The sequence below is a fragment of the Equus asinus genome, chromosome 12 (assembly GCF_041296235.1).
Source record: "Equus asinus isolate D_3611 breed Donkey chromosome 12, EquAss-T2T_v2, whole genome shotgun sequence".
Classification (NCBI taxonomy): Eukaryota; Metazoa; Chordata; class Mammalia; order Perissodactyla; family Equidae; genus Equus; species Equus asinus.
In genome coordinates, this window is record NC_091801.1 from 2,526,125 (window position 1) to 2,553,837 (window position 27,713).

The 27,713-nt window shown below is 41.2% G+C and overlaps 2 protein-coding genes across 9 annotated transcripts in view; one reads left to right on the forward strand and one right to left on the reverse strand.

Annotated features, from left to right (window-relative positions):
* WWP1 (WW domain containing E3 ubiquitin protein ligase 1) overlaps positions 1-18,341 on the reverse strand; it is a 105,776-nt gene extending 87,435 nt beyond the window's left edge. For 2 of the 8 annotated variants that reach the window (XM_070480966.1, XM_044780341.2), the window contains exons 1-3: positions 18,190-18,341; positions 17,724-17,891; positions 163-258 (exon numbers count right to left, since the gene is read on the reverse strand). The gene's annotated coding sequence lies outside the window, so the exon portion shown is untranslated. Of the gene's footprint in view, positions 1-162; positions 259-394; positions 475-17,723; positions 17,892-18,189 lie in introns of those variants that run through there. The other 6 variants (XM_070480969.1, XM_070480967.1, XM_070480964.1 and 3 more) reach the window with 5 other exon arrangements.
* On the forward strand, positions 13,778-19,032 carry LOC139039865 (proline-rich protein HaeIII subfamily 1-like). The gene is made up of 2 exons (XM_070480955.1): positions 13,778-13,786; positions 17,992-19,032. The coding sequence occupies exons 1-2, from the start codon at positions 13,778-13,780 to the stop codon at positions 19,030-19,032; spliced, it is 1,050 nt and encodes a 349-aa protein (XP_070337056.1).
* The last annotated feature ends 8,681 nt before the right edge of the window (positions 19,033-27,713 follow it).

Below are 27,713 nucleotides of genomic sequence, written 5' to 3' on the forward strand. Positions count from 1 at the left end.
CATCTTTCAGATGGGGAAATCGAGCCTCCGGAGTGTTAAAGTCTACAGCCATATATTTTATGACAGGGTATTACTAGGTCGACATGGGCATAATTAACAGTCAACACGTATGGAGTTTGACTGTTAAACATAGTTTTAATTAAAAAAAAGTGAATCACTTACTATGTACCAGGAACTGTACTAGACACTGAGGATATAAAGATGAGTAAGACACGATTCCTTCTTCCAAGGCGCTCATAGTCTAGCGAGGAGGAAAACCTGTAAACAAATAGACAGCTTTCAGTGTGACAGCTCCTCCCACAGATGCAGAATGTACAACAGCACACCTGGGGCACCCACCAGAAAGTGGGTAACCCACCCTACAGGAATCAGGAAGATCTTCACAGGGGATAACCTTGAATAAATGGTCCTGGAGTGTAATCCTTCAAGAGAGAACGAGGGCAGGCAGGGAGCATTCGGAGAACCTTGGAAAGGCTGGAAAACAGGATTGAGGATGGTGTAGGGTGATGAGGCTAACAGGCAAACAGGCGATCTAAACCGTGCAGGCTCCTACGGAAGAGTTTATGAGTTATTCTAAATATACCAAGCACGGTAGTTGAAAGTTTATCCTGAAGGCAACTAATATACACTGACAGGTTTCAATAACAAGAAGTGCATTTTAGAATAACTTTGGCAGCAGTGGGGCTAGATTTAAAATAATGACTTTAATCTGAACCAGAGCACTGGTCGTGTGAAGGGAACACTCAGGATATGCATGAGATCTTTGGCCAGATGATTATGGGATAGCTGAGGGTTAGAAAGGAGGAGGATTCTGGACAACTCAAACTTCCCACCGCACTCTCTGGGTAGGCGATGGTGCCGTGACCAGCAGAGGGCGTAGAGGAGGAGGAGCAAATGGCAGGAGACGATGCGGCACAAAGCTTTCAAGAGCCACTCTGGAGTCAGACTATTTCTATTTCATTTCCAATCTGCCCCTTAACAGCGGTGCGACCAACTGTGGCAAAAGACAAAGTCTGAGTTTGCACAAACTTTCAAGCAAATTGGTTATTCATCCAAATGAATTTAAGTCATAACCTCTGCCCAGAGGACACGGTCAGTTTTATGTAAGCTGATTACGTCCAGCCCAACCCTTTAAGAATGCCACAGAACTCTATAAAGGTTCACTATTATTCAACTGCAAAGAACAGAAGGAGAGTCCTGGATGTAGACAATAAACGATGTTTCCAGTCCTCCAAAGTTACAGACCTATCAAAGCCTCGCTTACAAGATATATCTCAACTGCCTGCCTACTTCAAGAAGTCATTCTTAAGTCAGAAGCAACATTTTAAAAAAACAAAAACATATCTGATCCACTCTGCATACTATGCATAGTGTTAAGGCTTGGAAAAGCCAGAGAAATACTGTTACATATCTATCTGCCTGGATCAACTAATAAACATGCTTACCTAGTCTGTAAAGTGGGTGTGGCAAGGACACAAAAATGGTAGAAGACAAAGTCCCAGCATCAATACTGAGTCTAGTTTTGAAGACAGTATTAACACACAGCAAAGATCTCAATAACAAGACAACGGTACAGGCACATCAATAACAAGATAACAGGTGCCAGTTCAGTCCCCTGAATGTGGAACCTGGAAGACCACAAAGTCTGTATTTAGGCAAAGCTATTTATCAACAGCACACAATTTAAAAGTCAATGAATGTGGCGAAGATAAAGATAGATGAATTAAGACCAGCCTCCCTTGCCCTAAAATATCCATGATTTAGCAACTCTAAAGCAGAAAATAAGTATTTCATAAAAACATAAACTACATAATAGCAGATTTAATCTTAAACAATACAGGATATTACTTCCACATAGAGAGATCATTCATAAAAAGATACTGCTGGTCATTTCAATAAGTTTATAAAATAGGACAATAAACAAGAGGCTGACCAACTCATCCTGACTTGCCCAGGACCATCCAGATTGTAGTCCTGCTCCCTGGGAAACCTCTCAGTTCTGGGCACATCAGGACATTTGGTAACCTGAGTTAACAACGTAATGGCTCTACCTGCATAGACAGCTTTTTTGATGTATCTCAAAAAGATTTTCCTAGTGGAATCCCGTTATAATAAAGCATTACTCTGTTATATTTCACACTTCTGTAAGACCTAAATATTCAGGAAGGAAAAATCAATTTTACAGGGACAACTCATCACTAGGCCTGAACATCATACCATTGGGACCACATGTTGGGAGCAGGGAAGAGGAAGGAACAAGAGGTTTTCTCAATACCTGGTATCTCTTAGCCCTCAGAATCGTTCACTTTTACCAAACTCACTCAATAATTACCACTGTGTTCTCCCAAGGATCTAAAGACATTTCCAACTTCCCGAATAGCTTCCTAACACTCAGTCCCACTGTTCTTCCTCACCATCCCACCACGCCATCAGCCTCACTCCCCGGTCTCTGCATGTACGCCAACAACTCACTGGCCTTTTATCTTGCCCATCTCCATCCCATCGCCCAGCACAGACGACTGCCCCCTGGACTTGAAGAGCTCTGCTCTGCTCACCACCTGCAAACGGTTCTCCCCACTGCGCTCTCCATTCAGCATTCGTCCTCTTGACTCAGGGCCTCCTTCGTCCGAGTGGCACCGTTCGGCAATCATCACTATGTCTGCACGGCACCTCACAGGTTCAAACTTCCACGGACTTATCTCAGGGAAACAGGCTAAGTGCAATCATTTCCAATTTTAACAATGCAACATTAACATTATTTTTATTCCTATTCTATCTCCCTTGGGCCTTTTCCTTCCAGGATCTCTCAACCATTTTGTCTTTCCCTCTACCTTCAAATAAACTTGGTGCTAGGGTCTCAATGTATACTTTTAACTATTTAGGATAGATGCTAGCTGATTTCTTATAAAGTTTACTTGTCCACACTGACGTCTCTGTAAAAAATCACTAATTTAGGGGCCGGTCCCATGGCCAAGTGGTTAAGTTCGAGAGCTCCACTTCGGCGGCCCAGGGTTTCACCAATTCGAATCCTGGGCGCGGACATGGCACCACTCATCAGGCCACGCTGAGGCAGCATCCCACATGCCACAACTAGAAGGACCTACAACTAGAAATACTCAACTACGTACTGGGGGGCTTTGAGAGAAAAAAGAAAAATTAAATCTTAAAAAAATATATATCACTAATTTAATCCTCTTAAATGCAAAACACAGGAATGTCACCCTCTTGATAATCTACAAGTGCTACTGGGAGAAAAAGAAAAACACTCTTAAACAGTGCCATTCTAGTTTCTTGAAGAGCATTTGCAACATCTAACGGACAAAGGACAATATGGAAGGGGATGCATGGGTACATTTTAACCTCTGACTATAGTTTGGATGTTTATTTTAATCTACAAAAGCCAATCTAATCACAGGATCTCATAACCTCATCTTTCTCTCCTCCATCTTTCTGAACTTTCAATTTGAAAGTTCCTTTTAGTGCACAAGATGTGGCACTTTACGGGAGGAACACAGGAAGCGTTTTTCATGAGAAAAATGTATTTATCTTCAAAATGTCAAATTTCCTAAGTTGGTATTAATACTAAACTCTTATTATTTATTTCCACCCAATTTCAGATTTTAAACCAGAAGTAAATACATTAATTTTTCCCAGGCCTTTTGGTTCTGTTTTCGCTCATCCTCCAATTTTTACCTCTACTTTTCCAGCAACAGAAATCTAGGCCTCTTTCCTTGACTTTTCTTTTTCATATTTATCTCACATCTATCCTTCTGTAAATTCATTCTCTCCCTATTTTTGACCTATCTCACTTTCTTGTGTACAATGAGTTTATATTCAACAGTATTTTTTTATTTTTAATTGTTACTCCTTTCAAACAATTACATGGAAAATCTGCTTTACAATTAACTTATCTCAAAATTTGCCTCTCCTTAGTATATGTATCTGCTGCCACTTCAAGCTAATAAGCCAAAAAAATCTTACATTAAAATGTACCATACACATCACGATTTTGTATTAATTATACAACTGATACAGTAGATTGCTCATAGAGTAATTTCCAGAGCAAGGCGTTCACATAGTTTGGAAATGGTTAAAATTGGCAATAAAAAGGGAACCCAGGGGCTGGCCCCGTGGTGGAGTGGTTAAGTTAGCACGTCCCGCTTCTCCCCCATAAAGTAGAGGAAGATGGGCAGGGATGTTAGCTCAGGGCCAGTCTTCCTCAGCAAAAAGAGGAGGATTGGCAGTAGTTAGCTCAGGGCTAATCTTCCTTAAAAAAAAAAAAAGGGGAACCCAGAGAGAGATCAAGATTTCAGTTAGAAAATTAAATTTTTTTCCCTTCCTCAAATCAACAAACATCTGCATTGTTACTGTTTGCCCCTGAGTGTGGTAGTCAAAAGTCCTGCTGAATTTAACTTAGCCCTCCTCAAATTATTACGGCACACACCCTTCCAACTGCTGCCCATTGACTTCCTGCAATTTACTACCTTGTCACTCTCCACATAAAATTCACGCAATTCACAGAAATTCAAGTCCAATAGCTAGTCAAACTATTTAACTCAATTCTCTTTCTCATTCTAGTTAATTCTAATCAAGTCAATTCTTCATTCTGGGAGCAAGCAAGGTTCCAGCCACAGCACAAAACATGAGCAGAGCCATTTAACTTGCTTGTCTTATCAAGGCGCTTGCCCCAATTAACGAGAAATAGTTACAATGACCTACCCAAAGCAAAACTAACTACACACCCTTTCAAATAAAATGTGTTTCATATAAACCTAGAGCCAGCAAGAGTTACAGGGTCTTCTTGTCTATACAGAATGCAAATTCCTTCCCAAAAAAGTAATAAATAATTAATCAGAGACTTTGGATGGAAGACCAGAGGCTAAGCTGGCAGTAACCACGACACACGGAAGGCCAGGCCGAGGCAGAAGATCAAATATCCAGCCCCTAGCCCAGTGCTCAGCCCTTACTAAATACTCAAAAATGTGTGTTAAATGAAGACTCACAGTTAATAAAACACTTACTGTAGAACTGCTTAGGTTAAAGAAAAAAGTACTTATATAGCACAGAACTGAAACTTTAACCTAAAATATTATTTAAAAACTCCTATACAGGTGGGACTATAAACCAACTATACCCTCTTCCATCTTTGCCCTGCTAATTCTGAGCTCCAGGTCCCTGTCCACCTTACCCATCTGATTTCATCTCCACAGCCCACAGTAAAGGCTCAATATAAAAGTAAAGGACAAATTTACCTAAAACGCTCTCTGGACTTAGTAAATGAGGAAAAACATACTCAAATGTCCAAAAATATATAAACTGGAGAACAGCTCATTAAAGTTGGACACCCTCTAGTCCTAAGTATTCAAAATAATTCAGAAGTCATATGCTAATCCCCAAAGTATGCATCAATTGGACTCTCAAAGTCTGGGGGAAAGATGACTGCTTAAGACACAGTATAAATTTTCCCACAGAAATGTGATAAATGGTGGTAGGATATCAAAACCAAGCCACAAAAGCCAACCCAACCCATAATAGCCAAACCACTGGTACTGTACAAGGAAACCTATTGTTCCAGAGATGCTTCAGAGCCTCCACAAACACCTGTTTGGGTGCATATGCACTGCTCCCACAAAATCAAAGCAAAATGCCAAAATAAATTGCTGACCCTGAGAAAAAGCACCAAAAGCACCTTGCATGGTGCCTGGAACATAGTAAACACTCAATAAATTATAGCTGCTTTTATCCAGAATCCCAGATTTCAAACTTTTGTGTTTATCAAAATAGCTTTATTTTTCTCACTAAACTGTAAATTCCAAGAGTGCAGGACAAACCCTCGCCACTGTACCCACACGCCTCCCTCAAAGCCTGGCACCAGGAGCATTTGACACATACTTGCTCATGAAGGAGACTTAGCATGACTCAACCTCAAAGAGAAGGAAGTAAACACAGGCTTAAAGCCGAACAGCCTTGCTTCGTTTTTAGGTGCTCTTTTAAACGAACTACCATGCTTCTCGAATTGACTTTTTTCCCCTTTAAAGTTCTCATCAAAATGAAAAAAAGTACAAAAATTCATGTAGACAATACTCCTCCAAGAGACACCAGCTTAGAAAGCACTGTTCTGGACAATAAGCGGTCTCATTAAATGGCTGAATGAGACAGTATCTCAATTTCTCTGGGCCATGGTAATCGGATTAAATAAGAAATGGAGTCCAGAACTATTGAGATTTTCTAGCTTAGAAGTGCTTCTGTAGAAACACTGCATAGTTCATAAAAACATGAAACAGCAGGAATCATCCATAACTGCACCAACGTAACTTGCAACTGCTTTCATTTTTATACCATTATTTTCCTCCAATACACTTTTTTTTTACAAAGCTGCAATCCTAGTGTATAAGTCATTTTATTTCTACTCCCCACCCCCCATTTACAGTAAGAATGCTGATTACAAACCTGATTGAGCCCTTGGCCAGCATCAAGGAACAACTTCAATTCATGCTTACAGTTGTGAAAACATAACTCTGACAATATTCTAGAAGGCCACAAGAGGGTGATGTTGCTCCACAAAATGCCGCTTTTAAAAAATATAAACACATTATACCAACTTTCCAAAAAATGAAAATAATAGTTTCTCTCCACGGCAAGTAACAGGTATCAAAAATGTTTGTACTTTGTTAATCGGAAAACATTAGTGAGGAGGAAATACATTCATCAAATTTAGCAGCAACTATCCTAATTTTTAAGCTAAACAATTACGGCTCTTAAAAACAAAACAAAAACAGGATTTGGGCACCATTTTTGTGTCTTTTATCACACCAATCTTCCCTTCCCTCCCTGCTCCATCCCTTTCCTCCTCAGGTCATCATAAAAAACTGAAATGCATTTTTACTTACCATGTGTTGACTAACTTTATTTTTCCTATTCTTAATTTAGGGAGATGATTCTATTTCTGTTTTTAAAAAACTGATACTAAAATTTATGTCAACAAAGGAAAACTACACCAAAATTGTTATCCAGTACTGAGAACGAGTTTGTCCTTCTCTAACTTGCTATAATTTCTCAATTTCTTATAACGTGCAACGTTATATTTACAATGGCACATTACCAAAACTGAAAGCAAAATATTTTTGCATTTGTTAATTTTCCCCGCGCCCTAGTGAACATCAGCAGAAAACAGGTTTCCCACTCCTGTACTGCACAATGCCAATTATGAAAACAAAATTCAAACAACACTGAGCATCTGAAAACTTGGGTTCCAAACTTACAGAATCAAGTTAATATGTAAAAAGAGCTGTGTAAATACTCCCTAGGTGGACGAGTCAGGCGACAGACCATGACTAGCTGGGACCCTGGCCCTGACAAGGGGTGTCTGAGTGACACAGAAACACAATGGCTCTTAAACCTGGAATCTGCATCAGGTCTCTGACTCCAAAAATAGTAAGAACAGGGACTATTTATTGAGCTCCCATTATTTGTCAGTCATGTTACAAAAAAACTACCTCTAACATCATCAATTAGCCTTCAGAGTCATTATTCTTCCTAGTAACAGATGTGGGAAAAATTGGCTTCAGGAATTTAAGCGAATTGCCCAGGGCCGCAAAACTAGTGAAAGTCAGGATTTTGAACCCAGATCTCTTGAGCTCAAAGCCAATGCTCTTTTAACTACATTTGCACTGCAAAAACAGATATAAAGTAAGAAACGCTGAGCTAAATCCATGCCTTAAAATAAACAGTTTTCTACAGCAACCTGAAGTTTCTACTCTCTTATTTTATCCCTTAAACATTGAAGAACTTCACAGGAGGGCGGCTCTCTGGGGCTTTTAAGCTAGTCATTGAAAAGACTTCCTAAAGGCTGAGAGACAACAAGGAATCTTTAACAAGATAATGTGTAAAAGCATAAGAACAGTCACAGTGAAGGAGGTAAGCTGTCGGGACTGTGTCTAATAAATCATTTCCATGTGTTCTGGAAAAACATCCAGGGCAACATAACATTCTTCCCACTTGGGAAGATCAAACTTCATGTAATTAGATTATGTGAAATCTCATATTTCAAAATGACACATTTCCATAAATAATTGCTCACTTGTTTCAAAGTGTGGTATTTTAATAATATAACACTTGCTTACTAGACTTTTTCCTTTGAATCCAAAAGTTTTACATGTTTTGGTATTCTTCAGATACACAGTACGTGCCACATCTCATGAAGCAGCAGAAAGCAGAGCCATGAAAGCTTGGAGCTGAAGCTGACCGCTGAGAGGTGATTACACAAAACTTCTTAATGTCAGGCAAACCCAGGCCTGCTGACGAGGCTAGGACTGTCCCGTACTGTGCTGGCCACCAGGCTATCATGGCCCGAAGTCAGTCACCCCTAAGCATTTCCTGACTATTTTTAAATACGTTAAGGATTCTAATTTACCAGCATTCAAGCAGCCATAGAGATTTGCTAACTCTTCAATTCCAAAGTGCCAATTTCTAGTGCAAGAGCATGTTGGGGGAATGTAATAGAAACAACAGCTTTTAGGGTCAGACTAACCTACTTCCAAACTTCACCTGTACTATCTGTGTACATTTAGCCTCTGAGTCTCAGTTTTCTTAGGTGTAAATTAAGGATACTGGTGTAGTTTTGTGAAGGGGAAAAGAAGTGTTAACGTCAACTGTCGGAAACCAGAATTGTTTCCGGAATCTGGAATACAGAAGATGCCCATTAAGTGTTAACTTCCTAACAGCCTCCCATTACCACCTTCTCAATTTCTCTGAGGCAGAGAAACTCCAGTATTTTTCTACCACACTTCCACGACCACTCAGAGGACGACAGCAGGTTGAGGAAGGCACTTCAGTCGCATAGCCACGCTACAAAATGAGAGAGCGCCCCACATCTACAGGAAGGACCAGATCAAAGCTACAGTTAAGCACTTGAGAGGAATAGAGTGCTGCTAATTTTTTTGTTGGAAATACACAATTTCAAGATATTTTAAAGCTACTCAAGTATCAGACACAATGTTTACTATTTACAAACTCTCGTCCTAAGAATTTTAAAGCAGGTTGCTAAGTATAAACTGTCATCAGCTATCCTCACTCTTAGAGGAAAACAGTAGAATCCAAAATACACAGAAACTTTCCAAAATGAGATGATCAATGAAGCACCTAAAACTTTATTTACAGAATAATGTAATTCTTCTCAAGTTTAAAATACAGTAAAAATACACAGACGCTATCCTTAATCCACAAATCCCAAATTCAAATAGCTATAAAAATTTAAAGTTCCTTCCTAACTCATTTGGTGGCAAAAACTAAAGTGACCTGTACTCATTTGGCAGCAAAATCTGACCAGATGTGTGGCTATTTACTGTCCTTATTTAACCATACTTAAACACTGGCCAAAGAGAGAAGGACAGGGAGCCGCCCCACACTGCACTGGGCTTTTATGTAATGTAGTATATGGAGTTCATTACCTTTCCAAAATGAAGAAAAAATCAAATTCTGAAACACATCTGACATCAATGACAAGGTATGAGGAACCCATCATAGCGACTATTTACTGAATACTAAGCGCCAGGTTTAAGCCACACTGAGAAATCTATGAATTAGGTATTATCATTACACTTTACAAATGAACACCCAGTTTACATATGATAAAACTAGGGCTTAATCTGAGGTTAACCTGAACAAGGTCACTGAGCAGACAAAAGGCTGGTCTTACTTTAAGGCCTAAACTGTTAAATAGTAAACACTACAGGAAAATTAAATCACAAAGAAAGTTCTAAAGCAAGTTATAATTACCAAAACTTTTAACCTAGAACAATGAAATTCCAGAGTATAATGTAGACTTTCCATGCTGAGAATTCACATCTAAACACTGACATTGTATTTCACAGCTCACAAGACAAAAAGAGATGAGTTTATTGCTGTTTTCTCCTCCAAGAACTGGTCCCAAAGTCAGTGAAAGCAAACACAAAAACAATAGGCTCTTGAAACAAATACCAACTAATCCTTTCCACTCAAATTCAGAAAGAATCATGGGTTTGGCTTTTTTTTCTTTAAACCACAAAATGTACTAACACGATAAAAATATGGTTGATATAAACATAGGTTAAGTTTTTCCATAAACAGCCCCAATTTAAAGATCTGCTGTTCCAATACAGATAGGTCCCAGGACAGAGGAGGGTTTAAGTGATAGATACAGGCTGTCACCACTACTGCCATGAGCAAAAGTCTGAGAAAAGAAGTTCCAAGGTTTGTTTTTTTCAATTTATCGATTTAAATTTAAAGCTTTCTCATGACTTTCTTCCTAAGTCAACGGCCTTAAGCTAAGCAATGGCTTTTCCCCACAAGAGAGAGATCGGAGCCCCCACCCAACTTACTTTCTACCCAAAAGACCAAATTCCAAATTAGACACACTTCAATCAAAACGTCCGTTTTTGAGCAGCTTATTTTAGCTAGACAAAGCAATCAGATTATCTCATAATCACAATACCCACCCTAACTGTTTAGGTAGGCATGTTTTAAAAAGAAATATCTTCATTCAGGAGAGTTTCTTCTCCTGGGGCAGTACGGGCCCCTCTGAAGAGGCCGCCCGGGCTGCTCCTCCGCCCACGCCTGCTGCAGTCACCCGGTCGGGTTTCCACAGTTCGTCTGCATCAAGCTCTTGGCAATCATCTTAAGCCTCTTTAAACATCTGAAAGGTTTAGATGTTAAGCTCTCTTTGTATTTACACTGTACATGTGTATTTATTGAACACTAGAGCTTAAAGAAACGGTCTCAGAGAGCACCAGAACTCCAAACTACCAGTGCGGCTTCTACCAATTCTCAAACCAATGTGTGTAAAATCATCTGAGATATTTGTTAAAACGAAGATTCCTGGGGCTGGCCTGGTGATGTAGTGGTTAAGTTGGCGCACTCCACTTTAGCAGCCTGGGGTTTGCCGGTTCGGATCCCAGGTGTGGACCTAGGCACCGCCTGTCAAGCCATACTGTGGTTGGTGTCCTACATATAAAGTGGAGGAAGATGGGCACGGATGTTACCTCAGGGCCAGTCTTACTCAGCAAAAAGAGGAGGATTGGTAACAAACGTTAGCTCAGGCTTAATCTTCCTCACCAAAAGAACAAAGACGACGAAGATTCCTGAGCTCCACCATCAAGAAGCACACCATAGATCTCGATGGGCGCTCAGGATCTACATGCTCAGCAAACATCCCAGACGACTGTGATGCACGGATGGTGCTCTGACAAACACCGGTCCACGCTGTACTTCATGTAATGACGGTGTCAACAGTTTCCTGTTCCCAGATTGCACAGCCAAACCATCGCCGGCTGATACATGGCCAGCTGTGCTGAGTCAGCGTCTTTCTCAAATGCCTTCTTCACCTTTTGGCAACCCATTCTTTAAGTTAAGAGGTGAGATTTGATGTACACACCTGCACATGCCGAAACTCAGCTACAGACGTCTTTGAGAAATGGGTAGCTCACAGAAAATGGGTAGCTACTTGTTTGAATTTTCAACATATCAATAATAACGAATTCAGAGCAATAAAAGTGATTTCAGGGCTGCTTACGTCCCAAGAACCACACTTTCTGCTTTGCAAACATTACTTTAATCAATCCTTACAAAAACCCAGAAGGAAGATATGCTTCACATTTTGCAGAAGCTGCTGAGCGACACTGCTATTAACAGCACCGACACACGCCAGCTCGGCCTGACTTGAAGCTGCGGCTCTTACCCACGTGCCAGAAAGCCTCAATTCCTACACGGTAAGAGCAGCGCGATCCAACGTATTTACTTCTAAGGTAAAGTATGTCCTAATTTATACAGAGCAAGTTCATTTGACTAAGTCTCCCCACACTAACTAAACACAAACAAGTTGGGGCTGGTACATGAGTGGAGGAGCCTACTTCAAGTCAGGACTCAACAGTGTGTTTCACCCATCCCATTTAACCCTAATTATGGGTATACTAAACAGTTACCAAAAGAACATGTTTCCCTTAGTTAAATAAAAAGCCATCACACCCACAATTCTGTTAACGCTAGTACATTTTTAAACTACCTGTGTAATTTAGAGCAAGGAGGAGAGCCATAAAGAAACACCTGAAGGTAATTCTATCTGCCCCCTCCTTGCACCCTAGCCCTTCCTATTTATATAAATCGAGTTTCTCAGTACACTCGGTCACCTTCTCCCGTCGCCAGCCAGCGTACTAGATTCAGAAATTTGCAGAGATTTGCACCAGGACGCAGGGGCCCATTTTCGAGTGTACATGAAATGCTTCAGAAATGCTCCAAATCTACACCTCAATTCTTTAAATAAAATATATTGATTATTCCACTCAGAAGCTATAATGTAATGACAATGGGACACTCATTTTCTTCAATTTTACAGTTAGCCATAACATTACTTAGCAGATAACTTGAACTAAAAAAAAAAGATAGTACTGAGACTAAGATAAACTGCTAGTGAGAGAAGGATAAGTGATGAAGATGAAGTGAGGGAAGCCCAGCTAGCAATCAACGACTCATCTGCTCCCACGACACGCATCCCCTTGCCCCTCCACTGCCTGAGGAGAGAGGACTTCCCTTCCAGCCTCCACGAGGAAGGGGCATTCTCTCCACTACCAGGACTCCTCTCCAAGGAAGAGTGGCTCCTCCCAACCTATCTCAGGACACTACAGATAGGAAATACTATTTCTAAGGCCAGTTAAGGCCAGAGGAACTGGCCAAGGACCCCTGCTACCCTAAGTCTCATGCGGGCTAAGGGGCCGGATCCCTGCCTCCCGTGGCCCGTCCTCTGCACAGGGTGCCGACGGAAGTCTGCTGATCCATCTGTGAAACTGGGTACCTCACCGCTGCAGAGCGGCCTGTACTCTGGCCTCTGCACTTCTTAGACTCCACAGCCCTCAAGAAGAGCATGTTGATTGTGCCCCATTATGGCAGCACACTGGGTCAACCCCAGAGGTCCACAGCCCTCAAGTAAAGCATGTTGATCGTGCCCCACTACGGCAGCACACTGGGTCAACCCCAGAGGTCCACAGCCCTCAAGTAGAGCATGTTGATCATGCCCCATTATGGCAGCACACTGGGTCAACCCCAGAGGTCCACAGCCCTCAAGTAGAGCATGTTGATCGTGCCCCATTATGGCAGCACACTGGGTCAACCCCAGAGGTCCACAGCCCTCAAGTAGAGCATGTTGATTGTGCCCCATTATGGCAGCACACTGGGTCAACCCCAGAGGTGCACAACGTTCTCTTCTTTTCTACCCAAGGACAGCGCTGGCTATTTCCATCTCTGCAATAAGCCAAATATGCCATCATTTGCACTTTCGACTCGACGTTCCGTCTGACATGCCCAGACTCAAAAGTACTAAAAGTACCAGGAAGCTTAAGTCTCAGCTTCCAAAACAGTTCTGCAGAAGCCCTGTTTTGGTGTAATCCTGGGATTCACGTACTTGTCTACTCCCTTTCCCTTGAATCTGGGCTGGACCTGTGACTTGCTTTAACCAACAGAATGTGGCAGAAATGATGCCGTGCTGGTTTCAAGCCCATGTCTTAAGAAGGCCTGGTCGCTTCTGCTTTCGCACACTTGTGAGCCCTAAGCCACCAGAGAAGGCCAGCACCCCAGGAGGAAGGGCCACACAGAGAGGAAGGAGCCCTGAAACTAAAGACTATATGGAGGAAGAGAGAGTAAGAGAAAGAGAGAAGGCCCGCAACAGCTGAGCTGCAGCTGAAGCAACCATCAGAGCGACCACAAGCACAACAACAAACAAGAGGACAGCAAAGCTGTGAGCCCATACATCATGGTCGTTGTAAGTCACCTAGCTTTAGATTGTTTCTTATACAGCAATAAATAAGCAAAACAATGCTCACCTGGTTCCCTGTGTTTTTGTATAATCTGTTCAAAATCCAGAGAAAAGGAGTAATTAATTATACTCTCAAATATTCACACAATCTCAGAAGACAACAGTCTACGCCCTTTCTGATGTTAGCGACTCCACTAAACTCCAAGCTCCAAGAAGACAGGCCTCACTCATGTTGTCCTGCCAGCACTAGGCCCCAGCACCCGGCACGGTATCTGGCCCGTGGTGGGTACATCCATGTGTTCCATCAACATGTGAACAAACAACAGGTTTAAGGAACGTCAAGACAAATGTCAACCTTCCTTATTACTTAGGAATTATCTGACATATGGTTTTACATAATATATTCCAAAAAAAGTTGTTTAAACATATGAATTTGAAGTGTATACTAAGAACTTCTTAATCATAAATCTTTTTTTTAAAATGAGGAAGTTTTTTATGTAATGGCAAAATCAAGAAATGTCATAATATATACTTTTGGAAGTCAGATCCTGATTTATACGCTCCCAAAACACAAATTTTCATAGACTAGGCTTTTATAAAAAGAGAACAAATTTCATCTGTAAAAACAGCTGAATTAAAATCAACACATTTTCAAAAGGAAATTAATACATACATTTCACCAGTGTACTTTCTCAGACAAAAAAAAATCAACTTCCGTTTTTTCCCTGATGGAAGAATAACCATTCTGTGATAAATACTTACAAATTTCAATATCACCTACCAAAGCCACTGCAATGAGATTACCATTTTAACACAAAGGAGGAAACAGAAGTTCAGATCTACATAGTACAGAAGTTTAACACAGATTCCAAACAGGTAAATTTAAACCCCTCACATAGAGCCTTCAGTTAAATTTCCACTGTCGATGAAAAGTCAGTGGGAAAAGAATACTGACCTAGGAACAAAAATATGGGTTTAGCTCTGGGTCTAATTTTAGCCACTTACCAACCATATACTGTGGAAATTTAACTTTTTATAACTTTGAGCCTCAGTGTATTCATCTAAAAAGCAATGATTATCTCCTGACACACTAGTGCTGAGTTGTCACGAGAATCCAATGATAAAGTCTATGGAGCCACTATGAAAAAATGTAAAATGCTACACTAATACATGACACTCTTCTTAACAGCAGCAGAGTAAAAAATCACCTATGTCTGTGCTTTCATTAGACATTTTTCCTCCACTAAGCATTAGTAACCAGGTCCTTCAACACCATTATAAAGGCCAATTTATTTGTTTTTCCACTGCTTGATAAATTACATGATACTTTTATAAAGAGTAAAAAAGACCCTAGTCTTTCTCATCATCATGGAATCAGTTTCTAGAGCTATAAAAGATACCAAGTAATAACTTGTTCTGGTTCCCTACCAGGAAGATAATCTTACAGGTGCAGAAAAGTGAACTGTTTACTAATCAAATTAGGCTTTAACCATACTAGGGAGAGTGAGTTTCTTAACGCAAAGAAAAAGTTCACTGGCAGGACCCCGCACTTGATTTATTTTGTAAAGTGTCCATTTTTACTTGATACAGGATTCCTGGATGGAGTACTCTTAAGTAAGGCAAACGTGAACAGAGAAGAGAAAAGTTCTTGAAGCTTCTTATCTCACTCACTTCACATCCCTCCTCCGCTGCCAACCCAAACTGAGCAAAGGAAGTAAGTAGGTAAATGACTGCTCTGATATTGCCGTCTGCTCTCCATCCACCCAATCCACCCCTCAGCCTCACCAGCAATCTCACATATGGAAAACAAGAAGGGTAGAGACAGTCCAATGAAAATCTAAGACCCTTGAATCGCAAAATGTTAAGAACTAGAAGGACTCTCCCAGGATACTAGTCCTTACTGATGAGATCATTTAAAGGCAGTAACTATATCCAATTGATGGTAAGTCAGTTGCATTCATCTTCCCACAAGGAAAACCCTCATTGCCAATCAACTCTTGATTCCACTTTACCCGCTGGCTAACTGAAACACTTAGGGCAAATCATTTAACCTCTTGGGCTAGTTCGTTCTGTAATATAATAGCAAATAACACAAGGTAGTCCAAATTCTCTGTGAAGTGTAAAGCACAACACAAGTGTAAGGAGGGAGATACTGTCTCTAGATGTATTTAGTCTGTCTCTACAGTAGCGGTTCTTAGCAATAAGTGGAAGAATCTGAAGGTTCTATTGTTTTAAAAAGCCCCCCGGTAATTCTGAGAGCAGCTCCCAGCCCAATGCTCTGGCCCATGGGTTCCCCGGATGAGCTTCAGGTGGTCCATGGAATCCCCCTAAAATTATATCCAGAAAGCACAGGTGCATATGGAAATTTTCCAGGCCAGCACATTTCTTTAGTTTCAAGGGTTAGTAAAGCTGAGAGCCACCGCTGTACAGTAACACACACATGCCAAAGATAAAGCTTCCATGGATGTTGTTCCAAATGGTACCACTATTCTCCCAATCAACCTGGATCACAATCTCAGCTATTTTTCCTTTCTTCTTTTCCTGTCTCATCAAATTCTGTCTACTCTACTTCCTTCCTCCTTTCCAGTCCTCTTATTAGCACCACAGTTCACACCCTCACTACCTACAACCACAGCAATCAAGGTCTTCCTACCCCAGGTTCTCTCTACTTCAATTCACACTACCCACTGCTGCCAGATTAAGCCTCTGAAAACAAGGCTTTAATCATTTCATTCCCAACTCAAAAGTCATCTGTAAGCCCCCAACCAAGGTCATTAGCCTGGCATTAAAAAAATCATAAACTAGACCAAATTCTTACTTCAAGCTTTATCCTTTCTACTGATACAAATACCTTATGTCCCATCCAACATAATTACCTGCTTCCCCCTGAATGTTTGAACTCTGTGCTCTTAGCGCCTTCTCTCTGCTTGGATTACCTTTCCCAGCCTATCAAAAGTCAGTCGTAAACTATAACAACCTCAATAAAAAAAATTTTTTTTAGAAAGTCACAGTCATCCTTCAAAACAAAGATTTCAGAAGCCAGCTCTACGAACTAACCCCATCTTGCCAAATAAGATGCGGGTGAATTCTGGATGAAACTTAACTATATACGAAAAGACAAACAAGGCATTTGTGTACAGTCCTGCCTGCCTAACTAGTCCGAGACAGCAGAAACTGTTATCATCTTCATCTTTATATTCCCCAAAATACCTCACACAGTCATGCAGCAGCCGCTTAACAACTGTGTAAGGTCGCAAAAGAAATTTCAGCCTTCATAGGGTAAACAGCAAAGATTACTATTTCTTCGGAGGCAAAAACCTCAGTGACATCCTGTATCATGGGAGGCTTCCAAAAAAACGTAACTCTTAAGTTACCGCTTTTCAAAGCCCTGGTGTTGTAGGTCTTATGAACAGCTTTGCATTTTAAGGGAAGAACTACCTGAAAATGTCAATAAGCCACGTCCCAAAGAACTATTCCACGCACTTTACACTTCTCGATTTGAGTACCTCCCAACACTTGGCCACTAAGTTTTCACTTGAAAAAATATTAACTTCTTACGGAGAGTGATAATTTCCAGCCACAGACAATGTACTACTTTATGGCTAAAAACAAGTCACATAAATAAAAGAACGCCTTTCTTTTTTTAAAAAGGTGCATTTTGCTTGTAGAATACACAGAGATTTAGCGAGGCACGGAAAGTGCGTTTACAGATAAGCGTGAACTCCTGCAGAAATCTGCATGCAACTAACTGCACCCTAGGAATTCCAGGTAAAAACACCGAAGGGAGGGAAGTGATAACTTTGGCTTTAATTCTTCTCCACTACTACTACCAACAGCATTTTAAAGCAGAAACTCAAACCTTTTTGCACATTAGCCTCCACAAAAAGATAACTTATCAGGATAGAAAAAGATAGCGACACCAAGCCCCCGGAAAACATTTTACCCTGGAAGAGCAAAAATGTCAAAGCAGACGCGGCTCTCCCTCGGCAGGGAAGGTTTCCTCCAATCACGGGGGCAGAGGGAGCTCCGCTCCGGGTCGTGCAGAGAAAGGGCTGCGCGCAGACCGAGCAGCCAAGGTGGCAAGAGCGGCGAGCAAACCACAAAATGAAATCTTGAAAAAAGAAGAAAAAAGGTAAAAGGAGAAGGTGCAAGTCAGCGACGAGATAAGGACTGGCAAAAACTGCAAGGTCACGGGGCCCGCCGGGTCACAGAGGTGGAGGGGCGGGAGCCGCGCGCCGCCAGGGCCGGCGACGACACGGCGCGCGGCCGGCCGGGCGCCCGGGCAGGCAGGGAGGGGCCACGGGGCCGCCGCAGTCGGCGACGCCTCCCGCCCGGCCCCAGCGCCCGGCCCCGCCGAGCGGCCGCCCGAGGGTCCCCAGGGTCCCGCCCGCCCCCCGCGGAGCCCTTACCGGCGCGGAGCCGTCGGCCCGGCGGGGCGCTCGTCCGGCGGCGGCCCTCAGCCCTCCGCGCCCTCGGTCGCCATCTCGCAGCAGCGCGGCCCCGGCCGCCAGGCCGCCTCCGCCGCTCGGGACCGCACGCCGCGCGCGCCGCCGCAGCCTCCCCGCCCCGCCCGCCGCCGACCCCACACGCCTCCGCGGGAGTGCGCCGCCGCCCACAGCCCCGCCTCACGGCCCGGCCGCGGGAGCGCGCCGCCGCCCACAGCCCCGCCCACAGCCCCGCCGCGGGAGCGCGCCGCCGCCCACAGCCCCGCCTCCCCGCCCCGCCGCGCCGGCCCCACACGCCTCCGCGGGAGCGCGCCGCCCCATAGCCCCGCCCCGCCGTGCCGACCCCACGCCCCCTCAGCGGGAGCGCGCCGCCCGCCCACCGCCCCGCCCACAGCCCCGCCCCGCCCCGCGCGCGCGGCCCTCAGCCTCCGGCCCCGGACCGGAATCCGGCTTCCCTCGAGCATGCGCAGCGAGGGCGCCCGAAGCTGCCTTGGGGAGACTCCGCGCCTCCCGGTCCTCGGAGCGGTCGAGGGGCCAGCCAATGGGATTGGGGGGCGGGGCCTGGGCGCGGCAGGGGCGGGGCCGCGACGAGATTTGCGGAGCGCCGCCCCGAGCGGGAGGCTGAGCCGGGGGTTGCCGCCGCCTGGGCTCCCGGTTCCGGGCGGCCCCGTGCGCGAGCGCAGGTACGGTCCTCGGGCACCGGCTGCTTTCTGGATCGCTTTACTGCAAAAGGTGGCTGTTATGAACCCTCCTGGACCTCGAGAGTTTGACTTAGGACCCGTTGCGAGAGCAAATCATGGCCTTTAGGGATGCTCGTACCAGAAGACTTCCAGTCCACGTTTTTATTAGTGATCAGAAGGTTCCCTGCCCCCACCCCGACGTGAGTGCAGTGATGAAACGAATACTGAGCAGGTACATGTGGCAGGGCTGTTAATCCGGACAGCAATCCCATAAGGAAGCGTCTGTTATCCCCGTTTGTACAACCGGTCAACTAGTACAGAGAAGTGCTGTTTGTTCTGTGCTACTTTTAGAAGAAGCCCCCCCCCCCCCGCAAATAGAAGTCAGTGGTGGCCACAGTACTCTCCATAGGACCTGGGCTTCTACTTCAGAGAGAGAATGAGGACCATCAAGCAGGGATGTCTACAATTTTTGCCCAACCATCTCATCCAAACCCCACAAATTACCTATATCCACACCCAGGTTTGCTAGCTTTCCTGTGTCTCGCAGGCTGGGTGTCCCCACCTTTCTCCGAAGCAAACGTCTCCGCTGTCTGCTCCCACCTGTGACCGCCTCTTTGACGCATCTTTAACCTTGTCCTTTCTATTGGGTACAACTCTGCAGCACAGTCACATTTTAAGACTTTTCTGCCTTAAATTTTCCCATGATTTTACAACCTCGTTCTAGTTCTCTCTTCTTTCATCATAATTAAGCTTTTGAAAGAATTTTATACCAAGAGCAGCATTGACCCTCCATGAATATTTTTAGGATTCAATAAATATCTTCTGACTGAATGAATGTACATTCTCCTTCTCTCCGTTGCATCAGCTCCTACCCTCTGACTTCATACCTGGATTTGAAGCACACTATATCCACAATAATTCTAAAATAGGCATCTGAACATGTTGCTCCACTGCTTAAAATCTTTCACTGGCTCATGGGAACTTTCAAGACAAAGATTAACAGGGTCTTCAAGGCTTCTTTCATGCTTGCATGCTCTGTCTCTCCTGTTATGCCAAACTCTTCAGAGTCCCCTGATTGCGCGCGCTCATCTCTGCTTTAATGAGTACTGTTTCCTCTGACCTTTTCCTTAGCTTTTTGCTGGTCCAGTCCCTTTGAAAGTAAATCCAAGAACACGCTTACAAGCGCGTTCTCAGCCGTCACACCTGCGTACCCAGCAGAAGTCTGCACGCCACCTGCAGAACGCTTCCAGGCCTCCTGCTTCTGGCTCTGCCATGTCTCACTTTCAGCTCTCCTGAGTCCTCAGTTTCCCTCCTCAGTTCAGCTCCATTCAGAAGCTGCTAATATTCACCTAGGCCCCAAAGTTGACAGCCAATATTGAACCAACCTTTTATTATTAAATATTTCTTTGGTTTCAGATGAACACTATTATAAATATCTTTTCATAAATTCTTGTCCATGTCCTTACTGCCTCAAGTCCTGAAAAGTAATCAAAGGTATGAACAATTTTAGCCTTTTAGAAACATGTTGGCAAGCTACCTTCCAGGAAGAACATAGGCTCAAGTGTCACATGGCCTGGGATCAAATCACAGTTCTGCCACCTGGGGCCACGTTCTGATTTTCATGGGCCCTAGATGCTTTTACCTTTGTGGCCACTTCTGCCGCAAAATAATATTAAAAATTATATTTATAACTGCGTTGGTTTAAGGACAGCATATTGATGTTATATAGTAAAATGTTTTCTTTGACCATAGCATTCATTTTTTTTCTTCTGATTTTAAAAGAAGTTAAAACATTTTATGGGCGTCTGAAATTGTGGTGAGCCTGAGGCACTGTGCCCACTGTGACAATTGGATAAGTCAACCCTGCTGCGACCTAAATGCTATGAGATTTGGCCAAATTCCTTAATCTGGCTGTGCCTCAACCAGAAAATTGGTGTAACGCGGCCATATGATGTTGTAGCAAAAAGTAAATAAGTTGTTACAAATAAAATACTTAGAAGTACATGGCACATAATCAATACGTTACTGTCATTATAACTTTTAGTCTCAATTTTCCCACAGAAGTATATGAGAGTATACGATTGTCCTTCTTCACTGTGCCGACGTCATCATGGTGTATTTTTATATGGGCAAATATGGTTTCTTATTGTTGGCTCATTGTCCATTTTCTTACTGGGGTATTCACAAAAAGGCACTTTATATGATGTAGATATTGATCCTAGATAAAGCTATTGGTCTTTTCCATTTTTGTTTCCTTCTATTATTTTTTGCTTCACAAGTCCTTTCCCATCCTGAGATCATATCAATTATCTGCCTTTATTTTTACTACGTGTTTGGTAATTTTGACTTTTCCGTTAAATAATTTAATCCTTTGGGATTTATTTTGGAGTGATGATCTACCTTTCATTTTCTCGAAATGGCTGACGGTCTTCCCCAGCTCATTTTCTAAAGAATCCTTCTCCAAGTATGATGGTTTTAAAATATGTATGCCCACAAATTCATCGATATTCCTTCCTTCAAAAAGTGGAGCCTAATTCCCTACCAAGTGAATGTGGGCTGTACTTAGTGACTTGCTCCTAATGGACACAATATAGCAAAAGTGACAGTGTGTCCATCTTAAAAAGGTATTGTGGCTCCTCCCTACCCCCTCTCAGATCACTTGCTCTGGGGAAGGCAGTTACCATGTCATGAAGACATTATCAAGTAGCTTTATCAGACGCCCATGTGTCAAAGAGCTGAATATCCTGCCAACAACCAGCAAGGATCTGCAGCCTCTGCCAATCTCCATGTGACTGAGCCATCTTGGAAGCAGATCGTCCAGCCCCAGGCAGGCCTTGGGATGATGCAGACATCTTGACTGCAACCTCAATAGAGACCTTGAACCAGAACCCCCAGCTCAGTCGCTCCCAAATGCCTGACCCATAGTAACTGGTAGGTCATAAGTGTTCATTGTTTTAAGCCACTAAATTTGGGGGATAATTTGTTACAGAACAAGTGATAACAAATGTACTAACCTGGTGGTTCTCAGCTGGGGACAATTTTGCATCCCAGGGGACATTTGGCAATGTCGTGAAACATTTTTCACAATTGACAGGCACAAGTGGGGAGAGATTTCCATGGGCACCCTGTGGGTAGAAGCCAGAGACTGCTAACCATCCTTTAGTGCACAGGACAGCACACACACACACACACACACACACACGCCCGCAGCAACAAAGAATTATCAGATCCAAAATGGCAATAGTGCTGAAGGTGAGGAACCTTGCACTAACCTGTCTGTTTTCCCTGCACCTTAAATTTTCCCTCTTACACATGTAAGTGTGAAAAAGGTGGGTTTGCTTCATATCCTTTGCTCATTTGGATGCTGCTTTACCTTGTTTTACCCTGGTCCTAGGCAACCACCAATCTGCTTGCTGTCACTAGAGAATAATTTTACTTTTTCAATGATTTGGTATATATGGAATCATCCGATATGTCCCTTTTTGTGTCTGGCTTCATTAGCTCAACACATTTTAGAGATTCATTCATATCGTTGTGTGTAGCAGTAGTGCCTTCTTTTTTGTTGTAGACGGCTATGTTATTGTATGGATTTGCCAAAATTCTTAATTTTTTGTCTTATTGATGGATATTTGCTTTGTTTTCAGTTTTGGGTTATTATGGCTCAAGATTCTATGAACATGTCATCAAAAGTCTTTGTGTTGACATATATTTTCATTTTTATTGGGTAAACAATGCCTAGAAGTAGAATTGCTGGGTCACAAGGTAAGTATATATTTAACTTTGTAAGAAAATGCCAATCTGCTCTCCAAAGTGGTTGTACCCCTTACATTTCCACCAACAGTATATGGGAGTTCCAGTTGTTCTGTTTCCTCTCCAACACTTAGTAATGTCAGTCCTTTCTGATTTTAACCACTCTAGTGAGTGCATATGGTAAGTCACTGTGTTTTAATTTGTATTTCCCTGATAACTAATGATGTTGAGCATCTTTTCATGTGCTTATGGACCATTTATATATTTTCTTTTGTGAAGTGTCTATTCAAATCTTTTGTCCATTTCAAATTGTTTTTGAAACAATTTGCTTGCTGTGGTGAGCAAGGTGGTCAACCTCCAGGATGGACCCCATTGATCCTGGCCTCCTGGTGTCTATCCTCTTTTAGAGTCTTCTCCCCTACACAGCTGACCCGGGTCAGATTTTCCAAGAGGAAATTGTGGAAGTGATGATATGTGTCTTCTGAGGCTAGGTCATAGAAGACAGTACAGCTTCCATAATAGCCAGCAGCAACTTGCCAGCCCTAGGTGGCACTGTGGAAGCGGATCCCCTCTCCTCTGTCAAGCCTTTCCATGACTGCAATCCCATGTGACTCCCAGCCAGAACTGGTCAGCCAAGCATTTCACATATTCCTGATCCAGAGAAATTTTGACAGATAGTGAGTGTTTATTGTTATTTTCAGCCTCTAAGTTGTGGAGAAATTTTTTACACAGCAACAGATAAACTTACATTTCATTTTCTTAATAGGGTCTTTTGAAGGACGGAGTTTTTATTTTGATGAAGTTCAATGTATCAATTGTTTTGTGACTCATGCTTTTTATGACTCGTTCTTTTTATATTTAAGAAAGTTTACCTACTCCAAGAGAGTGAAGATTTTTTTCATATGTTTTATTCTTGAAATTTATAGTTTCAGCTTTTACGTTTGAGTCTATAATACATTTCAAATTAATTTTTGCATAAGGTATGAGGAGAGTCAATGTTGATGTTTTTTCTAAATGGACATACAGTTGTGTCAACACCATTTGTTGAAAACAGTCCTTTCCCCACTTTGGCTACTTTGGTGAAAATGAAAACTCAATGTCTATTTTTGGATTCTCTAGTCCATTCAATTTCCCTGTATGCCTATTCTTACACAAATATCACACTGCATTGATTACTATAAACTTCAGAAAGTGATGAAATCAGGAAGTATAAATCTTCCAAATTTATTCTTCTTTTTCAAAATGATTTTGACTCTTCTAGGCTCTTTGCATTTCCATATATACTTTAGAATTAACTAGTTAAATTTCACTTTTTAAAAACTACTTCCAGGAGTTTGATTGGGATCGTGAATACGTAGATTAATTTAGGAAGAACTGACATATTAATTATATTTAGTCTTCCAATCCATGAATATAGTATAGATCTCAGTGTATTTAGCTCTCCTCTAATTTCTCTTAGCAATGTTTTGTATTTTTTTATAGTATTGCTGTTGCATATACTTATCCTTAAGTATTTCATGCTTTTAAAGCTATTGTAAATGGTATTCTTAATTTCATTTTCTAATGGTTCATTGGCAGTATATTTAAATACAATTGATTTTTAAATATTGGCCTAGTGTGCTGAGACTTTGCTAATGAATTTATTAGTTCTAGTAGTGCTTTGTATATTTCTTGGGAGTTTCCATGTACACAATCTTGTCTCTCCAAACAGAGAGAGTTTTATTTTTTCCTTTCCATTCTGTATGCTTATATTTCCTTTTCTCGCTTTATTCCACTGACTAAAACATACAGTACAATGCTGAAAAGAAGTGGTAAGAAAGGACATCCTTGCATTGTTCCTGATTTTAAGGGAAATCTTTCAATGTTTCACTATTAAATATGATGTTAGGTCTAGATTTTTTTGTATAGCCCCTTCACCAAGTTGAGGAAGTTCCTTTCTTTTCTCAATTTGCTGAGAGTTTTTATCACAAATGAGTGTTAAATTTTATCAAATACTTTCAAGGGGTATCTATTGAGATGATCTTACATATTTTTTTCCTTTTTAGATTGTTGATATGATGGATTTAATTGATTTTCAAATGTTAAACCAATCTTACATTGCTGAGATAAACCACCCTTGATCTGGTGTATTATACCTTTTATATATTGCTGGGTTCTACTTGCTAAATTTTAAATATTTTAAGCAATCCAAGTTTGTTAGGGGAACTGGTCTATAATTTTCCTGTAATTTTTTTTTTTAGGTTTGTCATGAGGGTAAGGCTGGCCCAATAAAATGAGCTTGGAAGTATATCCTCTTTATCTATTTTCTGAGAAAAGTTTGTATGATTTTTATTATTTATTTCTTAAATGTTTTAAAGATTTCACCAGTGACATTTTCTAGGCCCGGAGTTTTCTTCTTGAGAAAGTTTAAATTATGAATTTAATTTCATTTGTTGATAAAAGTAAATTTAATTTTCTATTTCTTCTTGTGCCAGTTTTGGAAATTTGTGTCTTTCAAGATATTTTTCCATTTCATTTAAGTTGTCAGATTTAGAGGCCTAAAGTTATTTATAATATTCACTTATTAGTCCTTAATATTTGTAGGACTGTAGTGATGTCCCATCATTTATTTCTAATATTAGTATTTTATGTCCTCTCTCTTTTTCACTTGATTAGTTTATTTAATGTTATTTCAGTTTCATTGGTCTCTTCAAAGAAGCAGCTTTGGGGTCATTAATTTTACTGTCTGTTCATCTTCTGTTTCATTTATTTCAGCTTTGTCTTTATTATTGCCACATTTCTACTTACTAGAGGTTTATTCACTCTTCTTTTTCTAGCTCCTTAAGGTGAAAGCTTATATTATGTACTGGGGACCTTATTTCTTTTCTAATATAAGCATTTAGAGCATAAGTTTCCTTCTGAGCACTGCTTTAGCTGCATGCCCAAAATTTTGATATATTTTATTTTTATTTAGTTCTAAATATTTTCTGGTATTCCTTGTGGTTTCTTCTTTGACCCATGAGTTATTAGGAAATATGTTGTATAATTTCCAAATATTTGGGGATTTCCCATATATCTTTCTGTTGTGGTTTTCTAATTTAATCCCATTATGGTTAGAGAGCATACTTTAACATTTCTATCCTTTTAGATTATCGATACTTGTTTTATCCCCTGACATTCTTGGTGAATTTGTCGTTTGCACATGAATCGTGTGTGTTCTGTTGTTGTCCAGAAGACTGAAGATTGTTCTATAAATGGCTATTAGGTCAAGTTGGATGATAGTATTCTTCAAGCCTTCTATAGCTTTACTGAATTTTGTCTACTTGTTCTATCAATTTCTGAGAGGAATATTACAATCTCTAACTATGGTCGTGAATGCACCTTTTTTATCCTTTCATTTCTGTCAGCTGTTGGTTCAAGTATTTTCTAGGTCTATTATTAGGTGTGTACACATTAAGATTGTCATGTAGTCTTTATTGTTACAAAATTTCCCTGTTAATATCTGTTAGGATTACTTGCTCTCATTGTAGTTTTAATCTGCATTTCCCTAATCATTAGTGATGTTGAACATCTTTTCATGTGCCTGGTGGCCATCTGTGTGTCTTGTTTGGAAAAATGTCTGTTCATATCCTCTGCCCATTTTTTGATCAGGTTGTTCATTTTTTTTGTTTTGAGTTGTATGAGTTCTTTATATATTTTGGAAGTTAGCCCCTTGTCAGATATACAATTTGCAAATATTTTCTCCCAGTTGGTGGGTTGTCTTTTCTTTTCGTTCCTGGTTTCCTTTGCCATGCAGAAGCTTTTTAGTCTGATGTAGTCCCATTTGTTTATTTTTTCTTTTGTTTCCTTTGCCCAAGTAGACATGTTATTCGAAAAGATGCTGCTAAGACTGACATCAAAGAGTGTACTACCTGTATTTTCTTCTAGGAGTTTTATGGTTTCAGGTGTTACCTTCCAGTCTTTAATCCATTTTAAGTTCATTTTTGCGTATGGTGTAAGATAATTGTCTACTTTCATTCTTTTGCGTGTGGCTGTCCAGTTTTCCCAACACCATTTATTGAGGAGACTTTCTCCATTATATGTTTTTGGCTCCTTTGTGGAAGATTAGCTGTCCATAGATGTGTGGTTTTATTTCTGGGCTTTTCAATTCTGTGTCTGTTTTTCTGACACTACTATGCTGTTTTGATTACTGTAGCTTTGTAGTATATTTTGAATTCAGGGAATGTGATACCTCCAGCTTTGTTCTCTTTTCTCAGGATTCCTTTGGCTATCTGGGGTCTTTTGTTGTTCCATAAAAAGTTTAGGATTCTTTGTTCTATTTCTGTGAAGAATGTCATTGAAATTCTAATTGGGATTGCATTGAATCTGCAGATTGCTTTAGGTAATCTGGACATTTTAACTATGTTTATGCTTCCAATCCATGTACATGGAATAGCTTTCCATTTCTTTATGTTTTCTTTGATTTCTTTCAATAACATCTTATACATTTGGTATTTTAAAAAATTTCTTTCTTTCCTTTTTCATTATATTCATATTTTCCTTTAAATACTTGAACATCTTTATAATAGCTCTTTTATCATTCTTTGCTGCTAATTCCATCATTTATATCATTTCCCAGTTTGTTTCTATTGACAGATTATTCTTCTGGTGTGAGAAATATGTTCATGCTTCTCTGTATGTCTATTAATTTTTTATTGCATATTGGACATTGTAAGTATCCTTACTGAGTGCTAGGTTTTCTTTCTTTCTTTTTTTTTAAGAATGCTAAACTTTGAAACTTTGTTCTGTTAGCTAAGTTACTTGATAATCAGCTAGATTCTTTTGAGTCTTGTTTTTAAGATTTTTTTGGTGGGCTGATTTACAGAAGACTGTATGGTGGGTGTTCAATAAGACTCCTGGAATCTGTCTGGCCAGAACCCAGACATCTCCAAGCTCTCTGTGAGCTTTGAGAATCATTTACTCTACAGCTCACTGGTCCATTTTTTGTCAGCCTGGAAGAGTTTCACCCTCTGCATGTGTCACTTGCTGTTTAACATTAGTCTCATTGGAACCCCTTTGCAGGATTCTGGATCTTTTTCT